The 18,638-nt window shown below is 46.9% G+C and overlaps 3 protein-coding genes across 4 annotated transcripts; 2 read left to right on the forward strand and 1 right to left on the reverse strand.

Annotated features, from left to right (window-relative positions):
* Positions 1–2,900: 2,900 nt before the first annotated feature.
* On the reverse strand, positions 2,901–12,943 carry LOC135806193 (xaa-Arg dipeptidase-like). Of its 2 annotated transcripts, none has more exons than XM_065320348.1 (2): positions 12,563–12,943; positions 2,901–4,142 (listed from the first exon to the last, which is right to left on the reverse strand). In XM_065320348.1, the coding sequence occupies exons 1-2, from the start codon at positions 12,750–12,752 to the stop codon at positions 3,238–3,240; spliced, it is 1,095 nt and encodes a 364-aa protein (XP_065176420.1). In that variant the 5' UTR covers positions 12,753–12,943; the 3' UTR covers positions 2,901–3,237. The 2 variants fall into 2 exon arrangements, with proteins under 2 accessions (XP_065176420.1, XP_065176419.1); XM_065320347.1 differs by having other exon boundaries at positions 12,353–12,937.
* Positions 12,944–12,950: 7 nt separating this feature from the next.
* Positions 12,951–15,038, forward strand: LOC135808535 (uncharacterized). Its single transcript, XM_065321738.1, has 2 exons — positions 12,951–12,980; positions 14,211–15,038. The coding sequence occupies exons 1-2, from the start codon at positions 12,951–12,953 to the stop codon at positions 15,036–15,038; spliced, it is 858 nt and encodes a 285-aa protein (XP_065177810.1).
* Positions 15,039–16,237: 1,199 nt separating this feature from the next.
* Positions 16,238–17,807, forward strand: LOC135807157 (tensin homolog). The gene has a single exon (XM_065321187.1). The coding sequence runs from the start codon at positions 16,393–16,395 to the stop codon at positions 17,689–17,691; it is 1,299 nt and encodes a 432-aa protein (XP_065177259.1). The 5' UTR covers positions 16,238–16,392; the 3' UTR covers positions 17,692–17,807.
* The last annotated feature ends 831 nt before the right edge of the window (positions 17,808–18,638 follow it).

The raw sequence follows: 18,638 nt of genomic DNA on the forward strand, positions 1-18,638 counted from the left end.
CTACTCCCTGCATCACACGCGCGCACAGACACACACATGAACTTGCATACATGATTTGAAATTTTCAAAACATGCCTTTCATTTGCACTGAACACCGCCTCAGTTATGGTTTTAGTAAGCAGTGCAGAGACATTGCTCAAATTACAAACAGCTTCGTTATGCCATAACAAGTAACACGTTAGTTCCACTTCATCCGTGCGATGTGGATGGTCGAAACCAAATTTCGGAGTATGAAACAGAGTAGCCAAAACAAAACTGACACCAGTGACACGGACATTATTTCAGATGATTCGAGATCAACTAGGCATGAGTTGTGCGTTTGAGTCCACCAAATCGCAGATATGATCTGAAGTTTCAGCAGTTCTGTACCTTTCCAGTGAACATCGCCAGGCAGTCACAGCTAGTAAAACCTTTGTCAGTCAAGAAACACACCAGAACCAGTAAGTCCTGGTACCACCAGACTTCATCTCCATTATCTGAGTTTCACCAATACTATCATTGGCGATTAAAGTAAAGTGAGTGCACTCATACCACGAGAACAATGGAACAATATTTTAAGATTTGAACGTCATTTTCATGTGATGATCATCAGAAATCGTCATCACACTGAGAGTTGGACTACAAAGGTAAGGTATTTATACAGTAAAACCTGTAATGGAGACCACTCGGATATGGCGACCACTCGACCATGGCGACCACATTTCCTTGTCACGGACGCATTCACATTCAAAACAGCTCGGATAAGGCGACCACTCGCTCAACGCGACCGACGACCACCCACCTGCGACCGCGTTGCACAGTGCTAGTACGTGTAAATGTATGCATGGTAGGTCTACACATCAGTGCAGGAAGTGTAGATGTGCATGGTCCATGCACGACACTTGACAGGTCTGAGGACCCCAGGCACATGAGTCGTGCTAGAGTAGCATAGGTGTGCGCACTGTGATACACTGATGAAAACGATGTATCACATGTGGATATGGTCACGTGACCCACGGAACCTGGATAAGAAGACCACCTGGCCACGGCGACCACTTTTTCTCGTCCCTTGAGGGGTCGCCTTAGACAGGTTTCATTGTAGTACCATAAAGTGAGCATTATTAGATCTAAAACGAATACAAGAAACACTAATATTCTAAAGCTAGCACTGTTGAAGGCGTGATTACATGAGCAGCGAGCAGCGTGAAAGCAAGTGTAGATTGGAGAAGTGCAGGTGAGAAAGGGTACATGTATGTGAGTGGGTATGTGGGTGTTGGTATGTGTCAATAGTGAAGAGTGTGAGTGCTGTAACGAATTCTTTGTGTTTGCATAAATCTGCGCTCACTTTACTTTTGAAAACCATTAGAAAGGTGCTACTAAAGAGAGATGAAGTGAGAATAAACACCTACCGTATTTTCCGGAGTACAGTACGCACTTTAGATGTGCTATTTTAGGCCCTAAATCGCAGGTGCGCACTATGCTCCGAATATGAAATGCATGTACTTCAATGAAGATTGGAGTGCGCACCCCCAATGAAGATTGGGGGTGCGCGTTATACAAAGGTGCGCACTATACTCCGGAAAATACGGTATGAAAATGATGTTCAGATCCTAGCACTAAGGTGATAACCCTTTTTCCTGTTAGCACCTTAGTGCTAGGATATTATCATTTTCATAGGTGTTTATTCTCACTTCATCTCCCTTTACTTTTATCGATACAGTCGACCTACCCTTATAACGATATTTGCGTCACACCAAGAAATATTGTTATAAGGGTAATATTGTTATAGGGGTAACTGGTTCATTTCATACACATACGTCATAATTCATGGGTTTTGTTCTTTTTTACACTCTTCATAGCATAACAAACTGACATACATGCACATTATGTGCACAGCAAGGTGCCAACTGGTGCCCCATTGCATTTCGCCATGTCCCAACGACTTATCAAGTGAAGCTTGCCCTACCTGGATAGTAGGCTCTACATATTCCCTGCTAGATATTGTTATAAAATGGAAAATGTCGATTGGTCAGCCCATTTTATATCGTTATAGGGGTAATATCGTTATAGCAATATTGTTATAGAGGTAAGGCATTGTATGCACAAGTCAATGGAGTGATTTGGTTTGGCAGAAAAATATCGTTATAAGGGTAATATCGTTATAGAGGTTATCGTTATAAGGGTAGGTCGACTGTATTAGGTTTCTTGTCTCCACGCGGACTTTTTCACCGATATTGGTAATAAATTAGGGCTGCAACGAATATTCTATTTCACAAACGAACGAATACTCACCCATAACGAACGAATAACGAATATTCTCTCAAAATGCTGAGTTATTTCTTGGGGTGAAACAAATATTTAAATAGGAACGAAATCGATTTTTTTCTAAACGAATCAAATATTTTATCCCAAAGGAATCTTAGACTTAGGGTGCGTTCTTAAATCCTCTCGGAAAAGTTGGAGACTCTCCGAAAAGTTCGAGAGCTGTTCTTATATCCTCTCCGACTTTTAGGAGGCTCTCCAAAGCTCTCCAAGCTTCAGAGGTGGTTGATACTTGGAGATTCCCGCGGTTTGGGATCAGCGCATGCGAACTACGACTAAAAGCCACGTGTTCATCATGAGTGTACGCATTTCCCTTTTCGCATACGCACATACATTCATCACTCAAGATCGCGGCCCCTTTGACGCTTCATTTTGCTTGACATGTGCAAAATATCTCCGAATTCTTCGAGACCCGTTCTTGAGTAATCCCAGTTTCTTCGACTTCTCTTTTCTTCTTCTTCTAGAAGCTAGAGAATATAAGAACGCACCCTTAGTAAGAGTTTGGCTAGTCCCCGGTCGTTCCAGACCAAGTAGATGTCTAGTGGAGTCGTCCACTTTTCCTGTCAGTCATAGTCCCCTTTCTCAACACATAACACATGTACATATCACTCCATCCGTTCTAGACTTACTAAGATAGATCGACACAAGAGCAAAGTGTGCGCATGTGTCAAAACGAACGAATATTCTAAAGGGGAAAATATTCCTTCCATCGGGTTCCGAACGAATATCAATCGAATATCCTATAATAAATAGACTTTTAGTTCTACTATAGTAAGATTCGAAAATGATGCACTGTTCTAGAACTCAGGATCCTAGCAGCTGTGCATCACAGCTGATGTTGATGTAGCATTAATGGCGATATTGCAGCCCAGGCTCAGGCAGCCTGCATCATGATCAGGTCAATCAACCACTTTCAGTCCCGTTCAGTAAACAAGACTAGCAGTGGGACATCTGTCCTTCAAGCTGCAACTTCAGTTCTGCTTTGGCCTGATCTAACAACTCTGGTTTGAGCAGCAACTCCAAGCCAGTCGTAGCCATGGCCTTGGCAACGGCCAGTGTGCGCTGGTGTGCCGTACTGGTGTTGGATGCTTCCTGGAATGGCCGGGTGTGCTGCTTTGCACTGGTATCAATATCGTACATAGGCTGCAGTGATGGAATCTTATAGGACACGTTCCCCACGTCTGTGGAGCCCCCGAACGCAGTTGACTTGCCATCCACAAACCCTGCTGCGGAAAAATGCTCCTCAAAGATGTTAGCAATAGTTGGATTAGAAATGAGGTTTGCATAGTATGCTGGTTCCTCAGAGCTCCAGTCCACTTGCACTGAACATCCTGTTGCCAGGGCGGCGGCTTGGAATATAGCGTGAACTTTCGCCTTGAGCACCTTCAACTCAATGATCGTCGGTGCGCGGGCAAATGCTTCCAGTACAGCGTGTTCAGGCACAATGGCTGGATCAGCACCACCTTCTGCAAGGATTGCATGCACACGCCATGTTGGCACCATTTGCTGCCGTAGCGTGGACAGGCCAGTGTATGCGCTTACAGCCGCGTCCAGTGCATTGATGCCATCCCACGGCGAACGGCAACCATGAGCCGCCTCGCCAGTGTAGGTGACCGTCACAAAGTTCTGTGCCAGCTTGCGCGGCCGCACGGTGTGGTGGTTGCTGGGGTGCACCATGATTGCTGCGTCCACATTGTCAAAGGCGTGTGCTGCCAGCAGCTTCACCTTGCCGCCACCACCCTCCTCAGCTGGTGTGCCAATGATAACTACATTGCCTTTAAGCTTGCCGTAGCCTGCCTTACTAGCCAGAACTGCTTGAAGGCCAAGACCAGCTGCAATGCCTATCAGAGCAGAACAACAACAACAACAAAACACAAGCACACACATAATCATTATATTTGGCAGATATGTGTGGTACATTTATTTTTGTGGTTCGTGGTGCCACAACCCAAGTTTTTTATTTTTTATTTCGCAGAAACACCGGAATTAAACAAAAGAATTTAATCCATCCGACCACGAGATTGACCCACCAGGACTAAGAAAAAAGTCTATGGGTGTGGAGTGTGCTGAAAACACGTCGGAAGTCCCGTTTCCATACCCATGGAGGATTTTTTGTGTTGGGTAGATCTACCACTTAGGAACACAGATTTGCATCTGGCTGGATGTGCCCATGGAGGATCCAATTGATTCTGTGGGCCTCCTCAGTCTAAGAGTACGGTTAAACTAATTATTAAATAAGTAAGTAAGAGCTACTGTAAAAGCAGAAATTTTCGGTGGTGTAATATTTTCGGTTTCTCCAAAATCGGTGATTCGGTGGAGGGAAATTTTCAGTAAAACCTGTTTTCCAGGTAAGTGTACTAGTACTACATGTATACAGTATCGGTTGTACCGAACATTTGGGTGTGTTTTATTTTCGGTAAAACTTGTCGGCAATGAAGTTACCAAAAATAAAACACCACCGAAAATTTCTGCTTTTACAGTACGTGTGCCGGTATCGTAGAGTCACCCAACTATGTTTAGAGCCATGCCCGTGTCACTGCCACAATGGTCTAGTGTAGCATGCTGTCCACGTTACATAGCCACACGGCAAGCAGCTAGATGGTTGCGCATTGATTTTTTTACCAAGTCATGTACTGTAAAAGCGCACCGAAAATTTCGGTATGACCAATACTGTATGCATGTAGTACTATTACACTTACTTCAGTACCTGGAGAACGGGGTTTCCCGAAAATTTCCCTCTACCGAACCGCCGAGTTTGGAGAATACCAAAAATATTACACCACCGAAAATTTCTGCTTTTACAGTACTGTAAGACATAATTATGATAACGGGTCGCAAATATAACGATTGTCCAAAATTCATAGGTTAACGAGACGATAATTATGTTAACGATCTTGCATTATTCCCGTATATCCACACACAACATACAAGTATATGAAGCATTACAGCCTCAACGAATCTTATTATAACGAAGAAATGTCATCCGTTAAAACGTTAGATTTACTTCCTCGTCATATAATTATACATGTCTTACAGTAGTCCTGTATTGAATTTTTCAAGTACAAACAGGATACACACCCAATCATATGGAAGCAAGTGTGAGAGGTTGGATTGAATAGGGAAAGGAAGAAGCAATACAAATGTCAGGAGCAGATTTCAATCTGCCGTATTGCGCGTGTGTAGTACAGTACTGTAAAAGCAGAACTTTTCGGTGGTGTGATATTTTTGGTATTCAAAAGAGATGGGAAGCTTTGTCACAACTCTGAGTTTCACGTATTACTACGACCATCAGGCAACTGATGGTTCCAAAACGGGCAGCCTGAACGTAAGGGTGAGCAAGGTGGGAAATTCTGATGGGTATCATAGCGCAAGAGTCAAGTGCAGGCGTGAAGTTGCCAAGTCTTCAGACTTTTCGGTATTCTTCAAAAATCGGCGGTTCGGTTGAGGAAAATTTTCAGTAAACCCGTTTTCCAGGTGAGTGTACTCGTACAGTACTGACATTTTCGGTGCGTTTAATTTTCGGTAAAAATTTCGGCACCGAAGTTACCGAAAATAAAACACCACGTAAAAATTTCTGCTTTTACAGTACATGTATATTGTCGGTAAGTCAGTCCTCCGGACAAAATTGCGAATCTTACTGCACGACTCACACACACGCGCGTGCGCGCACACACACACACAGGGTCCCGCCACCACTTTCGCATTCATTCGGGAGCGCAGTGGACTTAGTAAAAAAAACGAGAAAAAAACACAAAAAAACACATACACACACTCGTACATACATACATTGTATACATACATACACCTTGTACCACATATGCCTGTCGCAAGAGAAGCACGCGAATCTGCAAAAGCACTGGATGTACACCCACAGATTTTCTCTTATAGCAACGCCAGCGGACAAGATCTGAACGAAACAGATCAAGACTATAACGCCAAGATAACTGCCTAATCCACACAACTGGCGAAGCCATGAGAATCGACCCGAATGCACACCTGGTCTACACCACACGGAGTACATCGGAAAAGGACAGCCCAGACAGTTACCTATGCACACCCTACACTTGCTGGGGTAACCAGTGTAGACAGCGTACTGACACACACACACACACACACACACACACACACACACACACACACACACACACACACACACACACACCTTGACCTTGATACACGTTGCCTTGATAGGTTACACGGTCCCCGTCAGGGGAGAGGGGTGGAAGAGGCTGAGGAGCAGCACTTTTGATGGCGCACTAGATGGTGACGTAGTCGGAACTTCTTTTGACAAGGGCACTCAAACGGGAAGTCGGCCCTTTCCGACACTGTCCTACGTTTCGTGCGGTCGCACTTGTGTCTGGCCAAGCCGCTGCTGGACTTGAAACTCCGGTGGCAGGTGCTGCACTGCGGAGTGACCGGGTTGCCGGGGTGCTCAATGTTGGGAGCAGGTCCGTGATCGCACCGATGGGTAGCCAATCCACCGGGGCTGCGGAACCAACTTTGGCAGAGACGACATTGGCAAGCGCCAGCCTGATTGCACACTGGTTTCTGCCGTTCTGCCAAGCATTTGTGACGCTTCTCATCTGATGGGCGAGAGAAGTACCGATCACATACTTGGCAATGGACATTGGGTGTGGGCGGTTCGGGCTCGAAACAGCGGTACATGCGGCGCCAGTCGGGGCGAGAATCTGCCAGATCGTACCATCCCTCCACAGCATTCAGGGCCTTCAGGTCTGCACTAATGCAGTCCTTCCGGCGTTTGTGTGGACCGCCAGGTGGACGGCGGGATGGGAGCAGACCGAACACACACACACACACACACACACGCACACACACACACACACACACACACACACACACACACACTACTATAGCACGACTGCCCCATAGGGCCATGTCACTCCCTTGTGACAGGGAGCCAGAGTCAGGGTAAGACACACACACACACACACCTGTCCTGTCCTGTTGAGCCACTGCCATGAAGGTTACGTGGGCCCCGGAGGGGCAGCTGAGAGAGAGGAGCACACAGCCCTGTGACGATCCAGGTGATGCGGTAAGCGAAATCGGCGGGAGCAGGCGCAAACACATGTGAAACCCTGACGGTCCTGAACGGTCGGACGACTACAAGTCCGTGAGCAGCGATGACGGGCGCGGCCACGTGTAGACGCAAAGCAGCGGTCACAAGCCTGGCAGTGAGCGACGCAGCACAGCGGAGAAGCAGGCGGCGGCAGGGGCGCACCGACTGCTGACTGGGGGTAAGTACACTTGTGCCTTGCCAGACCTCCACGGGACTTCAGCCAACGGCCACACTCTCCACTCTGGCATGCACCTTTCTGCTCCGCAACCGGCTTCGCACGCTCAACCTTACACTTGTGGCATGCGCGATTACTGGACACACACACACACACACCATTGGACGCCCATCGCCGGAGGCGATGATAGCGATGCTACAGCAGAAGCCATAGCACCTTGTGCTGGGACACACACACACACATGCACACACGCACATGCACACACACACACACACACATACACACACACTTTCGGACTGAGCGTTCGATAAATCTGACAACTTGGCAGCAATGGGGTTATGCACTCAGGCTCTTAGTAGAAGGTATGACGTGACATCTTGACCGTTTTGCCTCAAGTGAAATTGGTTTCAAAACTCTCCATTGAGTTTTCAGCAGGGATTAGTAAGGTTTAATAAGTCCATAGAATTTAGCAGCACTTCTCCATGAGAGAGCTGCCGGAATAGAAAGACTCAACAATGGCGCACATACGCATAAAGCTGTTCATCTTGTGAAGTGCAGAAAGTCTCGAACACCAGGCGTAAAAGACGATGCTGGTCGGTTTATTGCGGCGAATGACCAAGCAGTAGCCGCTATCAAAGATCATTTCAAGGCCCAATTCCAAGGAAACGTAAGCCATTTTCTGGAAGGTCTCACCTCTCGATTCACCAATTACACCAGAAAAAGTAAGCAGTGGCATTAATACGAGGATAAATAATGGGAGAGCAGCTAGCCCCAAATGAAGTCCCTGCAATAACGGTGGTAATGCGCTTTCATCCAAATTCGCAGTAACTCTAAACCGCACGTTTGAAACACACAACTTCATAGACCTTGGCAACGGAACATAGCGTAGAATCCCGCGGATAAGCCCACCCGCGTATAAGCCCATGCTCGCGCATGAGCCTAGAGTTAGTTCGAACATCACAAAGCTTCGTCGTAGAATCCCATAGGCCTATAATTGTAGGTCGTACCATGTACGTAGTACATGTACAGGGATGAATTTATCCTGTATCGCATCGCAGTTTGCGATGCAAAATCGATCTAACTGCTACTCAAAATTCACCGTGACTCGCAGAAAATTGCGATACATACAGACTATCCATGCCTAGCCTCCCCTGTCCAAGTAACACGTATACAGGGCAGTGTAGGTGGTGCAGGTACTCTCAATCTGCATGCGTGCACATGTATGCTTCAGTCTTTTTTTTGCAAATTGGCTTTCAGGCATCACTCTCAAGAAGGACAATGTTGTAAACACCCAACCTTCAAAGAAAAATGCTAATCAAAATCAAAGACGGCTACACAATTGTGATTTCATATAGCAGAAACTGCTATGCAAAAATATGACAATAAATTCATCCCTGATGTAGGTTTTGTGTTTTGTACATTTCAACACAATCATCGGTTGTTGTCGTTTGCAAAGTGGTTTTCAGCAATGTACTTCTCACTTCCTTGGTACTTTTCAATAGCACACTTTTGGTGTCGGCGTATAAGCCCATGCCCGCGTATAAGCCCATGTTCTCGTTTAAGCCCACTGAAATGTCCTTGTGAAACAGATAAGCCTATGGGCGTATCCGCGGGATTCTACGGTAGATCCGTCTGCAAGAAACCTGGCAAACCTGACAGTCTCCTATCAGTGCCAGTGGTTCTCTTGACATCGCTACGGACAGTAATATCCGTTATTACCCCGGCTGAACTCATCATCGGCGGCAAATTGCACCGAAAGTTGAACAGTATCTACCAGCGAGTCATAGCGAATCCCGCAAGAATAGACCAACCGCAGACGTGGTACGGTGTTACCGATGGTATGCAGCCATCTGCCGAAGGTGACAGAGGGAACTGACAATAGGGTTAGGCATTGGCATGTCAAAGGCCATTGACTGCATTCGAAGGGACCGGCTGAATACTATTCTCGAGACTCCCTGAGCGAGGATGACATTCGTTTGGTGCACGACTGTGCTGTTGGCAAACACATCATTCTGCGTGCGTGTTGGTAACAGAGTCAGCCGAAACTACCATTGGCAGTTTGGCACAGAACAGGATTACTCGTTGTCTTCTGTGTTGTTTGTCCTGTGCCTGGAGACAGCACTCAGAGAGGTGAGGGGAGCAACTGTTGTGCTCGTTCGTCCTTAGGCAGATGATGGCCTGCCCTTCAATCTACTGCACACGGATGAATAAAAGAATACTACTACTACTACTAGTTAGTCCTGAAGCGATCATTTCCCCACTGTGTTCTCCACCAGTGGAATGCATTGCCCTGTGATCTGCTCGTGCATCCTCCCCATCGCAGCCGAATGCAGGCATTCAAGACGCAGGTATACCGCTACCTGCGCGCCGAGAACTGGATGTGGGCTACTGACTCAGTCTAAACTCAGTATCTACATGTAGGTATTGCTCTCTTTTTCCTTGTTTTCTCTACTCTCTGTCTCTGTCTCTCTGTCTCTGTCTCTCTCTTTCTCTCTCTCTCTGTCTCTCTGTCTCTCTCTCTGTCTCTGTCTCTGTCTCTGTCTCTGTCTCTGTCTCTCTGTCTCTCTCTCTCTCTCTCTCTCTCTCTCTCTCTCTCTCTCTCTCTCTCTCTCTCTCTCTCTCTCTCTCTGTGTGTGTGTGTGTGTGTGTGTGTGTGTGTGTGTCTCTCTCTCTCTCTCTCTCTCTCTCTCCACACTATACTTTTCGCTATATATTTTTTTCAATCTTTTTTGTTTCTCTTCTTCTCCCGATTTTCCGATGCGTGAAGTAGGCACGGATGCCGAGACCATTGGTCGGCGGAGCCTGCAGCACCTCATCACCACCGCTGCGTTGCATTTGCAGCCCCATTCAGTCAATGTCTTGTTAGTCTGTTGTTTTGTCATTTCCTGCTTCTTTCTTCTTTTACGAATTGGGTGCGTGGTTTCAAGTAAAAAAACAAAAAAACAAACTACTACTACTACTACTACTACTACTACTACTACTACTACTTTCATTCCTGGACCAATGCCGTTTGCTCCAGTTGTGAGTGGGAATATAATTATAAGGTCCTCCATGTGCTGTGCGCGGAGGCCTTCGGTTAATTTCAATATCTTCCTTTTTGGCCGGCTTTCCAAGTTGCGCTTTTGTGAATAATGATCTGCTTTGATAGTAGTGACTGCTAATAATTGCCTGGATTTGACTCGAGTTTGGATTTTTCTTCAATCATCTTTCCGATCACATTATCATGGATTTTCAATAAAGTTCTTTGACTACTACTACTACTACTACTACTACTACTACTACTACTACTACTATGACACCAAGAGTCCATAACACTGACTTCCTTAGTACGGGAACTGGAACCGGTTGTCAGCAAAGCTCTGAGTCAGCGGGCCCTCAAGGTAACCCTGACAACACGGAAACCACAACACTAACTATACTGGGGTCTACGAAGAAGCTTGGGTCCGTGCTTTGTGGACTTGACCATGTTAACAGTCTCACGGAAGCAGCTAGCAATGGCTGCGTTCAAGTCAATGTGGCCCTCCTTTTTCCGGAAAGCGCAGAGGAATAGTTAACCTTCGCTATATCGGTCCTGGTGTGCAATGCTGTAACCAAGGGCCTAGCAGTAGCTGCGGAAAATAGTCTGGATGTGTTTCGTAGGGGTCACCTTCAATCAATAGTATTCGGCAAGACTCAGTATAACCTGGCCACAGAAGGTATCAAAGAAAGTACAGTCTACCAGCGATGTAAAGCAGAACCTCTAAGTATGATCAAGAGCTCTTGCTGGAGTTTGTTAGGCCACATACTCCGCCTCCCAAGCAGTGCTCCAGCCATCTTGCGTCTTGATAAGTGCATGTATCAAACAAAAGCGTGTGTGGGCAGCGGCCCCAAATGGAGAGGAAGACCGAGAACAACCCTGCCAGGATCCTCAAGCCGCTGAGTGTGGACAACTCCGCACACTACAGGATCTTGAGATCCTATCTGCAGAGCACAAGTGTGCGGGGCGTGGGATCCGTTGGCAGATCCAGCTTGCCGAGCTGGCAAATTACATACTGTACACGCAGAAATATTCGCCTGGAATTTAATTAAGTTTTTTTCGTCCAAGGAGCTTTTGGACTAAATAATTATTAAATGCCGGACTAATGTCGATTTGTCCAGCTTTTTAATACACTCTTATGATCCACGGACGAAATTTACAACCGGACGAACTCCCTTTCTTTGGAGTTGGACGAAATTATTTACCGACGAAATTTTCTGCTTGTACAGCATCCAATATGCAGCAATGCAATGTCAAAAATAGAGAGGTTCCAGAGTACGATTTTTTGTGCCAATATCCGTAGAGGTGCTACGGATCATTTTTATGTCGTTTTCGAGCACTGAAGTGTTCCGGAGTACGGAAATTATGTGTTTGCCGTCGTTACGATTGCAAATACGTCATATTCCCGCGCTATGCCTTTCTTATTTTGAAAAATTGTACCAAAACTTCCCGCGGAAGATCGATGTTTCAGTCGTACCAAATTTGTACGCAAAAAATCCTTTCTGCACTCGATGACGCAAAATCTCCATACGAAACATGGTTCGTATGAAAGTCAGTCCACACAGATTCTCCGTGCTGAAAAATCGTATGAAGCATGCCTTGAAAAAAATCCGTAGCGCCCATACGGATTTTGGAACGGAAAATCGTACCCCGGAACCTCTCTGATAGTGATAACGGTTTTTTTCTACTCTCTGGCTTTGAAAAACTTGCAACATCATGCCCACATTACACTGTATATTTTTGTAATGTATGCAACGAATTATTAAATCTTCTCGCAACTCACCAGCTTCTGCAATTAAGTTATGACCGCAAGCATGCCCTATTTTCGGCAGGGCATCGTACTCGCACAGGAAAGCAATAGTCGGAGATTTTTCATCAGTGTGGTGATCGGTAGACTCGCCTCCTAGGACCACGTTCTGTGAGTTTGAGCATCCCTGGCCTGAAGGTGAACAGTACCCTGCCCTGAAAGCGGTTGCAATACCAGCAAACTCACGTTCAACCTGAAATCGCCCAGTAGATTCTAAGAAACTGCAAATAACATCGTGCGCAAAATGCTCCTCGTAGCCAAGTTCAGGCCTCTGCCATATGCTCTTGCTCAGCTCGGTCAGTTGAAGCTCGTATTCATCAATAGTCCTAGCGATCGAGGAACCGAGTGTGGAATAAAACTCGCCATCTTCCAGCATATTTCCGTACTACTACCGGTACTAGTAGATCTACTCGTCCTCGTAGGCTGTAGTTACTTTGCTGACAATATCTACAGTCGTATCAGTATTACAATCGCAACGAAGTGTCGGTGCATGCACCGAGCTAGGACTGTCGTGCCTATCGCTCTCTTGACTTTAGTTAATAATAGACTTTACTCTCATTGATCTACAATAGTCATGTATCTTCACTCCGGCCTGGCCTGGGAGGCTGGGACTAGACGTCACAGTGTCGACATGATTATGACTCGACTGTGTCTACTATAATTATAATTATAATAATAATTATTTTTTACTTACTTTTCCATCCCTCTATTTTGCTCAAGCAAGTGAGCCATTTTTTCCAGAACTAAACCTCTCTTCCGAAAATGACAGCATTCACCACCCACCCAGGCGGCGGCACCTGTTTTATGTCAAACACTCCCTCACATGTGCACGGTCACCCCCATGGCCCATCCATATGGCCCATATTAATTTATGGGCCATGACCCAGACCAACTAATAATAATAATTTATAATATTATTATTATTAGGGAGGTTCTGCTCTACGTTTTGGGAACGCGACGCAAAGAATCACGCGAACTTTCTTCGCGTTCCCGTAACGTAAAGAAATGCTGTTCTGCTCTACGTTTCACCTGGAGAAGTCACGTGGAATGTGTACTGGGAATTTCCCCTTCCATATTTGGCAGTTTTCTGCATGCAGTTGATCGATACCCAGCAAATCCGTACGCATTTTCTCTGCGTGTGCCACAACGTAGAGAACCCCATCTCCGCGTAGAAATCTGGAGCCAAAACACGCGAAGCCGTAGACTCTAACCCAGACACCTGCTCTCTACGTGATTTCTCTACGTTTCACGTATAGCAGAACCTCCCTATTATCATCACTTGAAGCCTCGTGCATCTTGCTGCAGGCCCCAAAAATCGCTCAGCTAACGCTAGCGCCTGCGTCTAGCGTCTCGTACGAATCGCTAACGCGGCTAGCGCACCGCTAGGGGGGGTCGGATTTCTGTTGCCAGTACTGTAGCTGATTGATTGATTGATTGATTTTATTTGGATTCGCGAGACCAAACGAGCAGGAGTGCTCAATAACAGGGTAGCGAATGGTTGGGTTGTGCTATGTGACAATGTAGTGTGTGCGTGGGGGGGGGGGGGGGAGCTGCGGAGGCCCAATACAATGTAAGGGGATGGGAGGAGAGAAGGCCAACGGAGAGTCAAATTCAGAAGAGGGAGGAGAGAATAGCTGAAGTACACGGTTGCTGAGCGAATTCAAATAAACCAAACAAACAGCAAAACAAGTACACAGCTCACGAGAATAAAGAGGACTGACCACCGCCATGGGCAAAGGTGGAGAACTTGACGATCCACATCACTGACTGCAGCAGAGATGATCCCCCGCTGGAGTGCCTGGACAAGGCTTCCTCTCTTTGTGCTCAATCTCAGTCATATGAAGTCTGGACAGATGGTAGTGTCACTGATGAGGGTACAGGAGGAAGTGGCTATCTTGTCATCAAAGTCACTGATGGCCAACGCTCTGAAGTTTGCAGTGGAAGCGATCCTGCAGGCGTGGTAGCAACTTCCTTCACCGCCGAGGTAACTGCAGCAGTGGCCGGTCTCTCTGCGGCAGGAGATCTACTTACGGCTGGCCTCACCAACACAGATGATCAACCCTCGCTGCCAGACCTCATCCTCGTTACGGACAGTCGTTCGTTGACTGATTCTGTTGCCGGCGATCCGTACCGTATGAGCCCAGATACGATTCCTGTGTTTGAGGCTATCAAGAGCATTAGCCAGCTTGTTACCAGCATCCACCTTGTCTGGGTTAGCAGTCACTGTGGCTTATTCCTCAATGACAAAGTAGATCGCCTGGCTGCGGCTGGTACCCAGGTTCCCCAGGGTCACGTCCGTCTTCCAGTGCAAGCCACCAAGACTGCAGTCCGCAAGGCAACACGGTACCCGCCACCACTGCTCGACACCAAGAAGCTCGGTGACCTTCGGACACGGAAAGCGTCCTGCAAGCTGAACCAGCTGATGACCGGCCACTGTAGTCTTCTGAATGGCTACCTCCACCGCATTGGAGCTGCAGACTCGCCTCACTGTGTCTTCTGCCCTGGCGTCGTCGAGGATGCAATGCACTTCCTTTTCGACTGCCCAGGAAGAGCACAAAGCCGCCACTCTGCAGCTCTTCAGTCGTCTTCATCCGTCAGTCAAGCTGTAGCCGACTCTCCCTACAATATTGCACGATTCTTGCAGTTGGAGAAACTGCTATGAAGTTTCGAACACAGTCTTGAAACACGATACATGATGAATTGCTGCTATTATTATGTGAACTCTCATTACTGCGGTATTACCTTCCACATAGTCATTTGTCTAGTATGGCGTCATATATTTGTCTCAATTCAGTGTTTTCCGAAGAAGAAAAAAAGAAAAAAAAGAGGACTGGAGCACAGAATTGAACTGCTGAAGTACACAGCTGACGAGAATAAAGACAGGAGCACAGTAGCTCAACTGTTACTTACGGCACCGGACCTGCAGTTGACTCCTCCTGGACAACATCATCATCTCGCCCCCCCCCCCCCCCCCCCCCGTGACCGCAATCGGACAAAGACTTTTAAGTCACAGAGGACAAGTAAGTAACAGTTCGGGTTCAAAAGCAGAAACTGCCCGCCACATCTCGAGGAGCTAAAGCCATTCTAAGACGATCGACGACCTGCTGAAGTCCAGTGACTCGGAAGACATGTGACTTCTCTGCGGTTCACGTCACAGTATAAGAATTAGCAGAGAAGTAGTGTTCTCTAGCTCTGTCCACCCGGGAACGGGTACGAGGGAGCACGGTGTGGGGGATAAAAGGAGGTGACGAGTAGCAGGGTCGGCCTCTTTTGTCTTTGTGTTGTGGTGGCTCCCACTGGCAATGTTCACGTGTTCAATAGTGGTGTACACGTATGGGTGAGTGTGCGGATGTGTGCGCAACGAGTGAGTGCAGGGTGGACAGAGAAGTAAGTACAGACATAACGGAGGACCACGAACCAGTTCCAAGTGAACCATCCGCAAAGATATCCAGGATCAAGAGTACATGAAAAGGTTTTCATGTACTCTTGCCAGGATGCATGCAGCGCATGGAGTCTTGGTGATCATGAATCGATGACTTTTCGCGGGTTTTTACCGGAACTACAAGTGAAAGTCCGCGCCCGCGGCCGCGCTTCCGGAATTCCCCATATGCGCGATATCCTTGCGAGTCGAGTGGTCCACTCCATGCACGGCCACATCATATCTGTCATGTCATGTCCCGGACCGCGCGCTCGACCGGTCGACCGACCCGGTCACCCGGACCCATGCCATGGCCCGGCCGGCCGGCCCAGACTTTTTTTGTAGACTCTCATTCTCGATCACATGTACTGATGTCATTTAGAGAGTAAGCTACATGCCATGATTGCCAAGAGTTCATAAACTCTTGCTACATGTGATCGGGACCGCACTGGGACATGTAGATCTGCTGTAGAGTCTACTCAGATAAAAGTGTCTTTACTTCTGCTGAGTAAATCTACTTTTGCTTTTGCTTTTGCTAATGCCTTCTATTGGTTCTGGTAATTAGGATATGAGTAGGGGAGGAGAAGCCGAGTGAGGCATGGCTCACCTGAAAAATGTGAGCGTGGCGGAGTATAATGCCGGCATTCCTTCAACCATGCAGGTGCCGGATGATGCCGCAGCAACATGTCAGACGTATTATTACCGACAGAGGGTAACGAAGGAAGAGTGTGAGTTGCTGCTCAGAAGGAAACCCATTGGAACGTTCATTGCTCGAGACAGTTCCACGTTTGTTGGTGGGTTTTGTGTTATGATGCGCGTAAACGAAAATGGCACAACCGTGACGAGGTCGTATCTGTTGGAAAAGGTTCCTGCTGGCGTTCATCTTCGGCTGACTGAGGAGGATGTTTTCCCTACTTTATACCAGTTTATTTACGCCCACACGAAAGAAAAAATGGTGTTGCCAAGTCGGCTAACATTACCAACAAGTGACTGGCTGGCTACTATAGACCCAGCATTATCCACAAAGACCATAATAGTATCATCAGGACCTATGCTACCACCAAAGCCAGACGATTTGCCTTTTCGACCACCTAAAGCAGATGCATCTCGTGGTAGGCTCCCACCAACACCTGGTGAAAGTGGTCCTCCAGCACGACCACCGAAGGGAGGTGCACCAGACCATGGGCGGTCTTCTTCGTCATCCGACAGCCTACCTCCTCGGCCGCCTAAAGGAGGTGGGAGTACCGAGCCCTTCCCACCACGACCGCCCAAGTCACCTGGTCCCGCCCTTCCCCCGCCGATTCCTGACAGTGCAGAGCCTCTGCCGCGACGGCCACCCAAGTCACCTGGCCCTGGCCTCCCCCCGCCGATACCTGATAGTGCAGAGCCGCTGCCGGCACGACCACCTAAGACAGGTGGTTCCAGCTTCCCCCCACCCAAGCCGAAAGATCGCGTCGTTGTTAACTCGTCATTTGAGGTTGACGAAGTGGAGTGTGAGCTGTACTACTATGGCTGCATGGATACGTGGGCAGATTCCCACACTGAGTGCATCTTTCAGACCTATCTAGAACTGGTGGAGATCCGAGATGTGGTGCCGAATAAAGTCACATTCAAAATGGGTGGTCAGAGTATAACCATTGAAGACAAGGGATCGAAACAGTTCATCCGTCGGCACTATCAGATCAAATCAATCCTGCATTTTGATCTGGATCCTGACCAAAGAACATGCAAGGTGAAGAAAGAGAAGAAGCCACTCAGCGTCTTTGGCATGGTTATTCGAAAGCCTGGCCAGGACAAGAATCTGTGTCATCTATTTGCATCGCAGCATGTTGCTGCCAGTGGCGTTATCGATGCTGTGCAAGCCGCCATTGACATGATTTGTGGTGCTGGAACCTAAACTGTCAAATAACTACTACTAACTGCACACAATCACACTCAGTCTCACAAAAAATATGGAAAGTATTTTTTAACTCCGCTTGGTCTCTCACTGCAAAAAGATGTCAACACTCCATACATCTTGTCTCTGGGTTTTGAAGAAGTAGAGTACGAGTGTACTAGTACTGTAAAAGCAGAAATTTTCGGTGGTGTGATATTTTCGGTACTCTCCAAAATCGGCGGTCCGGTGGAGGGAAATTTTCAGTAAACCCATTTTCCAGGTAAGTACTGTACTAGTACTAGTACCTAAATTTTCGGTGCGTTATGTCTAGGGCTGAAACGATCGTGGATTTTCACCTATTAATTACTCTGTAGCGGCCTGATTGATGTTACATCACTTCATATATACAAGCATGCGCAAGAAAATAAATCATCCACTCTTTGGCCTCAACTTCTTTGTTGTCTGGTTGGCCAAAGTAGCCGTCGTCTCGGTCCCGACGTAAAACTCTAAATTGCATTAGTGACAGGGTAGCTCAGAAATATGGCAGTTATAAAGTCAATTTAATCTCAGAATATGCACCATGCCCCTAGCAACTGCATACTCACAGTGGAAACTGAAACTTCACTAAAAAACGAGGGTTTTCAGTACTTTTTGGACTCAGAATCCCTAACGAGTAATCTTGAACGTAACGATTACTTGATTGATAAGGAATTATCGATCGCTTTATTTTAATAGCGAGTAATTGGTATAATCGTTTCAGCCCTAGTTTATCTTAAGTAAAAATTGCCGGCACCCAAGTTTTAATACCGAAAAAAGAACTCCACCGAATTTTTCTGCTTTTACAGGTCATTTGCCAAAATAATACCTAGCAGCTACAAGACTTGCGCACTTCGTGTACCATGAAATACCATTGATCCGCCTCCTGTTGAATTTCTAGTCAATTTTCTACCTGTGAAGGGACTTCAGAG

The sequence above is a fragment of the Sycon ciliatum genome, chromosome 1, assembly GCF_964019385.1.
Source record: "Sycon ciliatum chromosome 1, ocSycCili1.1, whole genome shotgun sequence".
In the NCBI taxonomy this organism is placed as follows: domain Eukaryota; kingdom Metazoa; phylum Porifera; class Calcarea; order Leucosolenida; family Sycettidae; genus Sycon; species Sycon ciliatum.